At 58.1% G+C, this 10,193-nt stretch overlaps 2 protein-coding genes across 7 annotated transcripts; both read right to left on the bottom strand.

Annotated features, from left to right (window-relative positions):
- Window positions 1-119: 119 nt before the first annotated feature.
- Window positions 120-3,298, bottom strand: PLA2G10 (phospholipase A2 group X). The gene is made up of 4 exons (XM_087942359.1): window positions 3,003-3,298; window positions 1,711-1,870; window positions 574-683; window positions 120-419 (listed from the first exon to the last, which is right to left on the bottom strand). The coding sequence occupies exons 1-4, from the start codon at window positions 3,052-3,054 to the stop codon at window positions 271-273; spliced, it is 471 nt and encodes a 156-aa protein (XP_087798485.1). The 5' UTR covers window positions 3,055-3,298; the 3' UTR covers window positions 120-270.
- A 2,751-nt stretch (window positions 3,299-6,049) lies between these two features.
- Window positions 6,050-10,040, bottom strand: LOC113422414 (alpha-N-acetylgalactosaminidase-like). 6 transcript variants are annotated; one of them, XR_015745205.1, is made up of 8 exons: window positions 9,520-9,955; window positions 9,238-9,412; window positions 8,770-8,947; window positions 8,210-8,304; window positions 7,661-7,822; window positions 7,213-7,410; window positions 6,713-7,053; window positions 6,050-6,185 (listed from the first exon to the last, which is right to left on the bottom strand). XR_015745205.1 is itself a non-coding variant. In XM_087942354.1 (8 exons), the coding sequence occupies exons 2-8, from the start codon at window positions 9,849-9,851 to the stop codon at window positions 6,793-6,795; spliced, it is 1,440 nt and encodes a 479-aa protein (XP_087798480.1). In that variant the 5' UTR covers window positions 9,852-9,891; window positions 9,929-10,040; the 3' UTR covers window positions 6,481-6,792. The 6 variants fall into 6 exon arrangements, 2 of the variants coding, with proteins under 2 accessions (XP_087798480.1, XP_087798479.1); XR_015745206.1 differs by having other exon boundaries at window positions 6,050-6,139; XR_015745203.1 differs by having other exon boundaries at window positions 6,054-6,185; window positions 7,213-7,449; window positions 9,520-9,959.
- Between the last annotated feature and the right edge of the window lie 153 nt (window positions 10,041-10,193).

Genomic DNA, 10,193 nt, shown 5'->3' with positions numbered 1-10,193 from the left:
AGGGAGGGGCTCTTTTAGCCCTCTTGCTCCTCCCACTTTCTGGCTGAGGGCTAGGTTGCCTTTTCTCTGACTGTCCCTAGCTGCCTTTCTTTGCCCAGCCTCGTTCCCGCATGCCATGGCTCCTTGGAGCAAAGGGAGTCGCGTGACATCCTTGAAGTGAGACCCCAGAGCTGCCCGCAGACTCTCGCGGTGCCGAGTCCCTGCAGCAGGACGAGGCTGGGCCGTCCGAGGGGAAAGGCGGACAGGCAGGGAAGCCATGCGAGGGCGGCCTCAGTCGTCTGGGCACGTGGGGCCCTTCTCTGCACACCGGCTGTCTGGCCAGAACAAAAGCGTCACGTTGTAGGGGGCTTTTGCCAGGCACTTGGCTGCGTCGCGGTCACACTCACAAGCCATCTTTTGGCACTTGTCTCCAATGTCGTCTGCAAAAGGAAAAGAGACCAACAAGCAGTGAAGCCGACTTTTGGAGTTGCCCCCTGAAGCTTTGAAAGGCAGCTTTCCGAGTAGGTGGGCTGTGGTGCCTGGCTGGGGGAGGTTCTTCTGGCCTCTCCTCCTGCCGAGGTCTCGGGGGGGAACTCACGCACTCGGCTTCGCTGTCCTGGCACTCCCAGGGGTACCTCCGCGTCTTGGGGGCACAGTTCTCCTCCTCCGCTTTTCCATAGCAACAGTCATGCTTGAAGCAGCACCTGGCAGAACCAGAGGAGTCCCACTGAGCCAAGGTGAGCCCCCTCACCCGCCCCCGCCCCCCTCAGCCTGCTGACCAGGAAGGGAGGCTGTGTTTACTCAGGTGGGTGGATCCTTTTTACATCTCTAAGGTAGGCAGGTTGTGTGTGGCAAAAACTTTTGGAGGAGGATTACTGCTCTTTTGGACAGTTGGAGCTCCAGGCCTCCAAGAGTGGGGCGCCTTCCTCATCTCTCCTCCTCTTGCCTGAAATGGCTTCTGTAAAGAAAACCTGGGGGAGGGGCCTGTTTCCCCAATTCCCCAGTGCTGTCACTTTCAACTTCACTTCAGTCACCTGAAATGACCCTGAATAAGTTACAGCTGAGCTGGATTTGGAAGCATCCGGTTCATGGGCGAATCCTGGATGCCCAGGAAGGCAGTGGCCAGAATCCGTCCAGAACCCTCAGGTCTACATGAGGTGATGGTGCTGCCGGCGCCAGCTTGCCTGAAGCCACACCCTTAAAAACGAAGCTGGGCAGCTGGCCCACATCAGCCAGGATGTGGGGCAAAACACGAACCAAGGAAAACACGTTTCCTGGCCAAAATGGGTCGATCACTCTTGGCTGTGCCTGACCTTCGCGACTGACACAAAGGCCTCATGGTGCCGAACCAGCGGAAGCTGCAGAATGTGCATTTCCAACTGCTTAAAATACAGTGGAGCTAAATATTGTCCTTCGGGGAAGTTTCTATTTCGAGTTTAGTTTATAGCAGTGGCAGGATGTGGAGGGTGGCTTGGCATCCTCCGAGTCTCTCAGGATGGTGTGCCTTCCACGTTGGCAATTTCAGATGTAGGCAGCCCTTCCCACAATCCGCTGGGCACACTCTTATTGTGTGGCTCCACGACAGCTTCAAGCAAAGGCATCTGGCAAACTGGCTTTTGAACTCAGCTCCCCAGGAGGAGCGCCCGGTTCCTCCAGACCCAGGGTTCCAAGGCTCAGAAGCAACCAGAGCCCTTGCCAACCATGGGGCAAGAGGCTGGTGGGGGCACTTACCAGTCAACCTGGTCCTTGGGCCAACCGTGGCCTCCCCAGCCACAGTAACATCCGTAACGAATGTAGGCCAGGGGAGTTCGCCCTGTGGTGCACTGGATCATCCCGGCCAGCTGGAGGATTCCTCTGCGGGGCCGGGAAGGGGCCTTGCCCAAAGGGTGTCCTGTAATGGGGGAGGAAGGAATGTGTGGCATCAGAGGGCAGCTCTGGAGGCTGGGGAGGGGGGGTTCTTGCCCATCCTCTGCTGCCACTGCCAACTGACTCTGCTCCTGGCTGTGTGTGTGTGTGTGGGGGATTTCCAATAAAGCTGTTTAGGGCCCCCCAACAATACACTTGGAGGGGGAGGAGGGAAGACATACATGAGGAGAGCCTCTCATTAAGGGAGGTGCCCTGAAGCAGGACCCACCTAACGCTCTGAGCCCCTCCCTCCCAAGAAGCCTCCCCTCCAGCAGCACCAGCAGCTGCAGGGGTGTGTGTCCTAGGAGACTGTCCACCGGGCTGTTTCCAAGGTGGGCTGCCAGGGTTCAAGCGGGAAGGTGGGAGCCCCCCTCCCCCCGCCCAGCTCCCTTGGGCACTAACAGGAGCCCCTGCCCCCAGCCTTCTCGCCTCTTCCCATCTCCCTCTTGGCTTTGGGGCGTCAGGTAAAACGGGGAGCCGCCGCCTCGGCACAAGTGGGGCAGGGGTGCTGGGGAAAAAGATTTGTCAATGCAGCTTTCTTGTTTGCTGTCTGGTCTACAAGGCTGACACCAAGCTTGCGAATCCCCAATACCTCAAATGACACCCGCCCATCACAGGGGGGGGGGTGTCCAAGGCAATCCCCCCAAAGCAGCGGGGTCCCTTTCTCGGGCACCTCCATTTGGGCAGCTCCCCTTCATGCCGGTCTGGAAAGGTTCCCCCCTTCTCCCTGCTGCTCCCAGCTTCTTCGGCTCCGCTCAGCGGCCGCCAGCAGGATCCCTGCAGGGAGAGGCAACTCAGATCTCCCCCACCGAGAGACAAAAGCAGGGAGACGCCGGTTCTAGTCTAGACACCGGCAGAAGTCCATCTCTTTCCCCCTCTCTGGGCCCTAGGGAGGCGGCAATGGCAAGCGGAGGAAGCTGCATGCAGGGACTGTCCAGGCAGTGGCCGGGAGTGAGGGCCGACTGGGAGCCCACCGATCCTCCCCTCCACCTGGTTGCCGAATGAACCCCCACTCTGGATTCACCCAACGAATGAGTTCACACAGCCCCAAGTCTCTCACTAGGGCCGCCGGGAGGGGGGGGGACCCCGCGGGGAAAGCGGCCTCGCCGCCAACTCACCGGTCCGCAGCAGCGCCAGCAGCAGCAGCACCAGCAGCAGCGTCGGGGCCATCAGCTGCAATCCGGGGAGACGTCCGTCCCGTCCAGGCGCTGCCGCAGGAGCGTCTGCTTCTGCCGCCGCCACCCGCCGGCCTCCATCCCGTTCTCCGCCCACGCGGCCGGCCGCGCCCGCCCGCACGCCCCGCACGCGCCAGAGAGGCTGCTCAGGGCCCAGGTCGCCTGCCCTGGCTGGGGGGTGCAGCGCCTCTTCTTGGGGCTCAGCGGATGGCCGGAGGGAGGCGGGATTTGGTTCCCTTGGACAGCTGCCCCCAGCTGCCCCCTCCCCCGCCAAGTCTGAAAACGAAAGAGCTCAAGGACAGAGCGAGCCCAGGGACCTCCAGCTGGGCCTGAGCCGAAGGTGGTGTGGGGCAGCCAGAGAGCAGCGAATGGGGGAGGACCCTTCTCCCAGCCTCAGGTCTTCCTGAACAGGTGTACTTACACCTAACTTAGACTAAGTTTGTCCCCATTTCCAGTTTGATGGGTTAGTTCCAGATAAAAAGGGCGAAGAGCACTTTGTTCCTGACAAAAGCCCTCCTTGCCATTCAGCGCCTTCTGGCTTTCAAAGGTGTTTGTGGCTGAAGACTCCCAGCAGCGCAAGCAGGTCTTCCTGCTTTCTCTGGGTAAAAGAAAAAGTTGTGTTTGCAAATCACCGGCTGCAAAATGAATCCCTCGCTCCCTGCAGCTCGTCTCCCAAAAGTCACCTGCGCAGCCCATTGGGTGGGACAGACTGGCCTTCCTGCTGGCAGGTCCTGTAAATCTCAACCTCTGCTTCTGTGTCTCCGGGAAGGGGTAGGTGAGCCTGTTCTTTTGGGTCACCTCATCCTGTCTGACCAGCACCACCAAAGCAGGCTGGGCCGGTTGGGCAGTCAGGTGGGGCTGCTCATCCCCCTTCCTTCCTCCAGCCCGCCCTTGGCACCCATCCCTCTAGATCCTCTTCCAAAGGTCCCCCTGCTCCCTTGGTGGGAGGAGGTCTGCTTGGAGCCAGCTAAAGCCTCGCCCTTTTGACTTGCTCTTTAACCTGATGGTGGATGATGCGCTTCTTTGCAAAGACAGGCAAGAATTACTCATGGCAGCCCTGTCGTGAGGGGGGCAGGGTGTCCTCCTCCCTCTCTGCCCCCTCCCCCCCCCCTTGCAATGGAAGTCACGTTTCCAGGCACACAACCAAGACTCCTCCAGGAGATGGAGCACCAACAGGCACCCTGAGACTTTCTCAAGGTTTTTTTCCTTCCTACCAATAAATCCATTCTTCTGTATTTCCCAGAGGCGGCACCATGAACATCCAGCTAATTGCAGTTTTGGGCAGGCGGCTTGCCCTGTACTTTCTGGAAACATGCCGTCTTGCATAAGTTGCCTGCACGCAAACTGGCTCTAAAGTAAACAGAATCTGTTCTACAATATTTGCCCAGTTGGCACCACAACAAGGCAGCAGCAGCAGCAGCAGTCAGTAAATCAGCAGGTTCTGTTTGCTGCATTCCAGACACTATTAATTGTGTTCTCACAGCTGCAGGAATCGGCATGAATGCAAACAGCCATCCTGGCAGCTCTGGCTGAATATGTCCATTGCTGGTTGTGCGTGCGTGCGTGTGTGTGTGTGTGATTATCCCTCTTCCTATGCAGAGGCCCAAAACAAGCCGTGGTCTCAGGACCGCTCCCATTAATCTGAGCCTGAGGTGAAATTCCGCATAGCTGTTTCTTGCCGAGATGTTGCCATCCGGGATTCAAGGACCTTGCAAAAATCCGGAGTATCTGAACAGCACAGTAAAAGCTTAGAGATGCATCACCCTGCCAGCTCACACTCCAAATGCAATCTAGTAAAACCCCTTTCCACATGTGCCCCAGCCGAAACGGGATGTGCCCTCTGGGTCTCAGCTTGGAGATGCTGACATATCTGGTGATCCTGTAATCCCCTCCAACAGTTCCTGTGCAAAGTGGGTTGATTTTAATTTAAAGAGTCACATGACTGACCATCTCAAAAACAGAACTCTGGACAGCTCACAATAACAATTAAAAACCCCAAACTATAAAATCGTAAAACACAACCCAAACCTGGTGCCTCCTTCTGTCTCCCAGGGATGCCCCCCAGCGCCTGGTGAAAAGCCCATCTTGGTGGCCGGCCGGAAGGTGGAGGGGAGCAGGGAGGGGGGTTGCCAGTGCAACAGGTGTCACTGATGAACAGGAAGCTATGCACTTATCAACAGATCTTCCAGTTTAACGATTACAAAAACTGGTGCAAGTTTCATTGTCACAGTCACATGCATAAACGCAATTAACAAATCATTCAGACCGGATACATTTTGCAATTATATATTTGGTTATCATTAATATATTAGTCATCACTTCCAAATTGATTTTGGGTGTCTCATTTAAATATAATCACTGAATTAATAACTCAGTTGATTTACCAAGAAGACAACCTATAATTAACTACATCATTTGAACTTTCGCCATTTAGCCAGAAGATATTCAATAAAAGGCTGATCCTGCTCTGACTACTTCGTGTACCAACCCTTCCGATACTCTATGCAAAAGACGGTTTCTCGTGTTGACCTCCTTTCCTGTGGAAACCCAGTTTGCTGTAAAGGATTCCAGAATGATGTCAAATTCCCACAAGGCACAATGCTCCACAGAAGGTGCTCACATCAGTCATGTGGCATTGGGTCTTTCAGGGAGCCTCCGTGCTGCCACTGTTGACCGGCCATGTTTCGATGGGCAACTGCAAGGGGGAGCATGGGAACACATTGAAAAATAATTTCCAATACCTATCAGGATTCAGAACAGATGAGTACAATCTAGATACGATCTTAAGGCAACCCAGATCAACTGGATCAAGGCTCCCTCCTTTTGGCTTCCATCTCTGGCAGCCCTCCCAGGGGAGCCCCCAGCAGCCCCTCAGCCTTGGACAGCATCTCCAGAGTGGTCAACACTTTCAATAGGGGTTCGGCCAGTGCCCAAACTGGCCGCTGCCTGGGCTTACAGGGCACCCTCTCAGGCCTGTGCTCTGGTATCACTTGCCTTGCACAGCACAGCTGCTTTTCGGACCCTTTGCTGGCTCTGCTGGCTGCCTTCCTCCGAGTCTCCAAGCAGAAGCAGAATGTGGCCTTTCAGAGAAGTTTTCGGGGTGGGTGGGGGGGAAGAGATTTGAAGCTGGGTGAAGGAAAACAGGCCAATCAGAGAAGTCTCCTCTCCTTTCTGAACCAGAGGAGTGCCAGCAACCTGCAAACATCCCGCCCCCACCAAGCACAGAAACGTCACTGGTTCCTTGGCTTCCCCTCGTTTGGCCCAGCCGATGCTGGGAGCACCAGCGCATGAGACACGTGGGAGAGCAAGCAGGTGAGCTGCCCCATCCCCCCTCTGCCTCCCTGGGTTTTGGAAGGCAACACGTACAGGATTACTGGAGCCACTGAAATAAGAACCATTTAATTGCAGGGATGATGGGGGGTTTTCCGGACTCACTCCCATTGGGAAAGCAAGGGGGCGCAGCCAGCATCCCAGCAGATCCCGGCCTCCTGACAAGTCACTCATTCCCAGCCCCGTGGACCTGCTATGGGCCTGCTTTGGTGCTCTGTCCTTTGCCCTTTGTAAACTGGGTGGGGGCTCTGCCTCAGAAAATTCAGAGGCCCCCTAGGAGAAGCAGCATCAGCAGGGCAGTTTGGGAGGGGTGGTCACTTTACCTGAAGCCTCACTGCAAGCAGGAAGCAGCTGGTCCTTCCCAGAAACGTCCCTGGCTCCCTTGCCCTGCGCAATGGCAGGATTAGCACAGCGGGTTCAGAAAGAGCAGCAGCACCCCGGTGGGCATCACCTTGGCACTGATGGTGTCATTGAGGGCGTAAGCGCCCATGGACAGCTTGCCCAGCACATCGTAGAGCCTATAGCCTGCTCTGCAGCCTGAAATGCCCAGGAGGCTGGGAGTGGTGGCAAATGAGCGTGGGGGCCCATCAGTTCTGTTGTTCAGGACTGCGACCGCATACTGGCCATCGGCCAGGGGCCTCTTCCAGACTTCAAAGTTCTGCTTCTGTCCGAGAGACAAGCGAGGGGCACAGAAAGGCTTCTTGTTCACCCCGACTTGCTCAGAGATTCACAAGCCCACCATGGCTCCTGCGCCCAGAGAACGGAGCCGTTTCCCCGGGCACAAGGCAGCCCTGCTCTGGGGAAGAGGTTCTCCCACACACACCCTGGCAAGGAGTCTGCCCTGAACGCCCCTTGGGTCCTGGCTAATGTAGATCAGGAGCGGGTTCTGCAGCGTGTCCTTCGCCTCCTCCGAGATGTTCCTCAGGTTGCAGGAGATGAAGAAGGGGGCCGCCAGGACCGCCCACAGCGCCGCCTGCACCTTCGACTGCTCTTGGCTCAGGCCTAAGTCGCTGATGATCAGCTGGAAGGAGACAGGATGCCAGGTGGCCTGACCCAACCCCTCCGGAAGAGAAAGCAAAGGAAGCCCACGTGGGGGTCCTGCAGACCCAGAACGTGGAGCTGCTTCGGAGCTGCAGAGTCAGGCACTGAAAGCAGAATCTCTAGGCCTGCATTTCCCCCTCGCCTCCCCCGGGTGCCCTAGGAGTGGCCGTCATAGCTCGACCTCTTCCCTGGGCTCAGGGCTGGGCAGGAGGTAGGGAAGAGGGTCTCACCATGTCAGGGTCATTCCACCTTCCGGGCCCCGAGGCCGGCTGCAAGATATCCTGGTGGTCTCCGTACCACTCAATGATGTGGAAGAGGCTGTCCCAAGTATCTTCGATGTCGGCGTAATTCCTCCAGAAGTTACAAATCTGGCCCAGTAAGGTGTAATTCACCTGAATTGAAACAAGCAGATTTAGACTTCTGAAATGAAAGGTAGGCCTGCCATGGAGAAGCCATGAGAATCGCTGCTCTCCTCAGAGCTGCTTAGTAGACCAAAGGAAACGCGGAGGAATGGCCACCACCACGAATGGGCTGGGATCTCAGATGGGGAGGCAGATGTGTCATTTTATGCTCTCAGGAAGGGTGGGGGGAGGAGACCTCAAACAGCCTGTCCAAAACCTGGGAGAGGGATTGGCACCTACTGCCCCCACCCCACCCGCCACCCTTGCCACACACTTTGGGGTCCTTAACAAACCGCAGCTCAAGAGGCAGCCTTGAAAGGAACCAGGCCCGTAAAGGGGCCCTGCTGCGGAAAGGCGGGAGTCTGGGCCTGGGACTACCTTGGGCGGAAGGCCCCCTTCGTAAGCTGGCCAACTGCAAGACAAGGCAATGGGCCGCCCAGTCTGGTTCAGTGCTCTGCTCATTTTGGGGTAACCTGAAAAACAGTGAGGATGTCAGCTGGGCAGGCAGAGGCTGCCTAAGTTATCTCATAGTTCTCCCCCACCAACCCCGGGGGGTTCCCAGAAGCCATTGGCCTCCACCGCTTGCATGGGAGGGGCAACCTGGCAGCACCGTCCTGCCCTTGGCATGGATGAAGCCAATGGACTTTGAGAAGCCCAACTCCACCGGCCTCCCTCAAAAGACGAAGCCTCATGTTCTGGCTTTCATCCGAAGCAAAGCCACCCTGAAGGGGAACACACACACACACACACACACACACACACACACACAAACGGTTGCCATACGGAGCAGCAACAGCCTCATGAAAACTCTGCAGCCATGAAGCGTTGGCAGCGTTTAGAATGACCTGGTTTGCTCTTTCCCAGCTGACCCACAGACCCCTCCCCCCCCCGTGCCCTGTGTGCTCCCCCAGGTGCTCTTCTGCCACGGGGGAGGGCACCTATAGCCTTGAAGGAGGAGTCGGAGAAGCAGCCGTCCAGCTTTAGCATGTCGACCTCCCACTCTGCAAAGGTGTTTGCATCCATCTCCACCGTCTCCAGGGTTGTGCCCGGATAACCTGCACAGGTGGCATTGCCCAAGTCGCTGTAGATGCCAAATTTCAAGCCTTTGGAATGAACCTGAGCAGGAGGAGGAAAGAGGGGCTGAGGATGCCCAGGGCAGTTGTCTGGGCTGAGGGGCTGAGGGGCCCGGCTGGCAGCTGGAGCCGGGCCAGGTCACTGCATTGCGAGACCCACCCTGGGCACTGGGTTCAAGAGGTCGAGCTTTTCTACACATGTGCAGCCTCCTTTGATCATTGATGGATCCTAAAACCGCACAGACGCTTGGTGCTCCCTAGAGGGGGGGCTTGAAGCTACACCTCAGCATAGGAGGCGGCTTCTCACCCGCCCGAGGGCTCCCCTGCACTCACATAGTCAGCCAGGGCTTTCATCCCGCTGGGGAAGCGCTGCGGGTCTGCCTGGAGCCTCCCGTGGGCGTCCCGCTTGCCGGCTGCCCAGCAGTCATCCAGGGTGACGTACTCGTAGCCCAGCTTCTTCCACCCGTCCGCAGCCAGCCGGTCGGCCATGGCCTTGATCAGGTGCTCACTGGTGGCACAGGAAAGGCGGCCTTGGTCTCCTCCAGGAGGCCGGGGCAGGGATCTCTCCCCTGGGCAAAACCCCCTCCAGGCCCCCGAGGGCGCCGCCTCCCACACCTGATGCAGTTCTCGGGGTCCTTCCCGCAGTCCGTGTTGCACTTGAAGCGCCCCCAGGGCTCCCAGCCCATCGGGGGCGTCCTCAGCAGCCCGTTGTCCAGCGGGGAGGCGCGCGGGGCCAGGCCCAGCAAGACCCCCAGCGAGACGGGCAGCAGCGGCAGAGTCAGCCCCCCAAAGGCGCGGCGGCCGGGCATTTTCCAGCTCTGCTGCGGGGCTCTGGCAGCGACACGTGTCTTCCCCGGGGTCGTCAGAACAGGCGCCACTCCTCCGGCTGCCTTTCGCGCCGGCGGCCGAGCCCCCCGCCCAGCTGGCGGGCTTCCCCGAAGGCCCATTGCGTCACAGGGAGACCCTCTGTGACGTCGCGACTTCGAACTTCGCCTCCACTAAGCACCGCCCACGGAGGGGCTACTGTTCACCTCGCGGAAAGGCGCGCGCAGGCGCACATCGCCACCCCTCTAGCGGAGGGGCAAGTCTGTGGCCAGGGCAGGTGTTCGGGACCCCCCCGCAAGCCGTTCCACGCCTCCCTCGCTTGTTAGCGTCCGGACTGCAAGCGAGTCTGCGTATAGGGCGGGGGAGGCAATTTCGGAGAGGCACACCTCCTGTTTAGCCGCCCTCCTTGCAGAGTTGAGGGACATCCGGTTGCCCTTTCAAGGGGGCTCGTACAGTGCAGGACC

The sequence above is a fragment of the Notechis scutatus genome, chromosome 12 (assembly GCF_049901735.1).
Source record: "Notechis scutatus isolate UNSWTSFEM ecotype Mainland chromosome 12, rNotScu1.2, whole genome shotgun sequence".
Lineage (NCBI taxonomy): Eukaryota > Metazoa > Chordata > Lepidosauria > Squamata > Elapidae > Notechis > Notechis scutatus.
This window is presented reverse-complemented; position numbering and strand designations above follow the sequence as displayed.

What these genes read in the sequence shown, in the direction of transcription:
- PLA2G10 (XM_087942359.1), bottom strand. Translation starts at nt 3,054, where the DNA reads ATGGCCCCGACGCTGCTGCTGGTGCTGCTGCTGCTGGCGCTGCTGCGG. An exon ending in CCCAAGGACCAGGTTGACTG is followed by an intron (nt 684 to 1,710) that starts GTAAGTGCCCCC and finishes TGGTTCTGCCAG; the next exon opens with GTGCTGCTTCAAGCATGACT. An exon ending in CAGCGAAGCCGAGTGCGTGA is followed by an intron (nt 420 to 573) that starts GTTCCCCCCCGA and finishes TTCCTTTTGCAG; the next exon opens with ACGACATTGGAGACAAGTGC.
- LOC113422414 (XM_087942354.1), bottom strand. Translation starts at nt 9,851, where the DNA reads ATGGGCCTTCGGGGAAGCCCGCCAGCTGGGCGGGGGGCTCGGCCGCCG. An exon ending in GACCCCGAGAACTGCATCAG is followed by an intron (nt 9,413 to 9,519) that starts GTGTGGGAGGCG and finishes CTGTGCCACCAG; the next exon opens with TGAGCACCTGATCAAGGCCA. An exon ending in TGAAAGCCCTGGCTGACTAT is followed by an intron (nt 8,948 to 9,237) that starts GTGAGTGCAGGG and finishes CCTCCTGCTCAG; the next exon opens with GTTCATTCCAAAGGCTTGAA.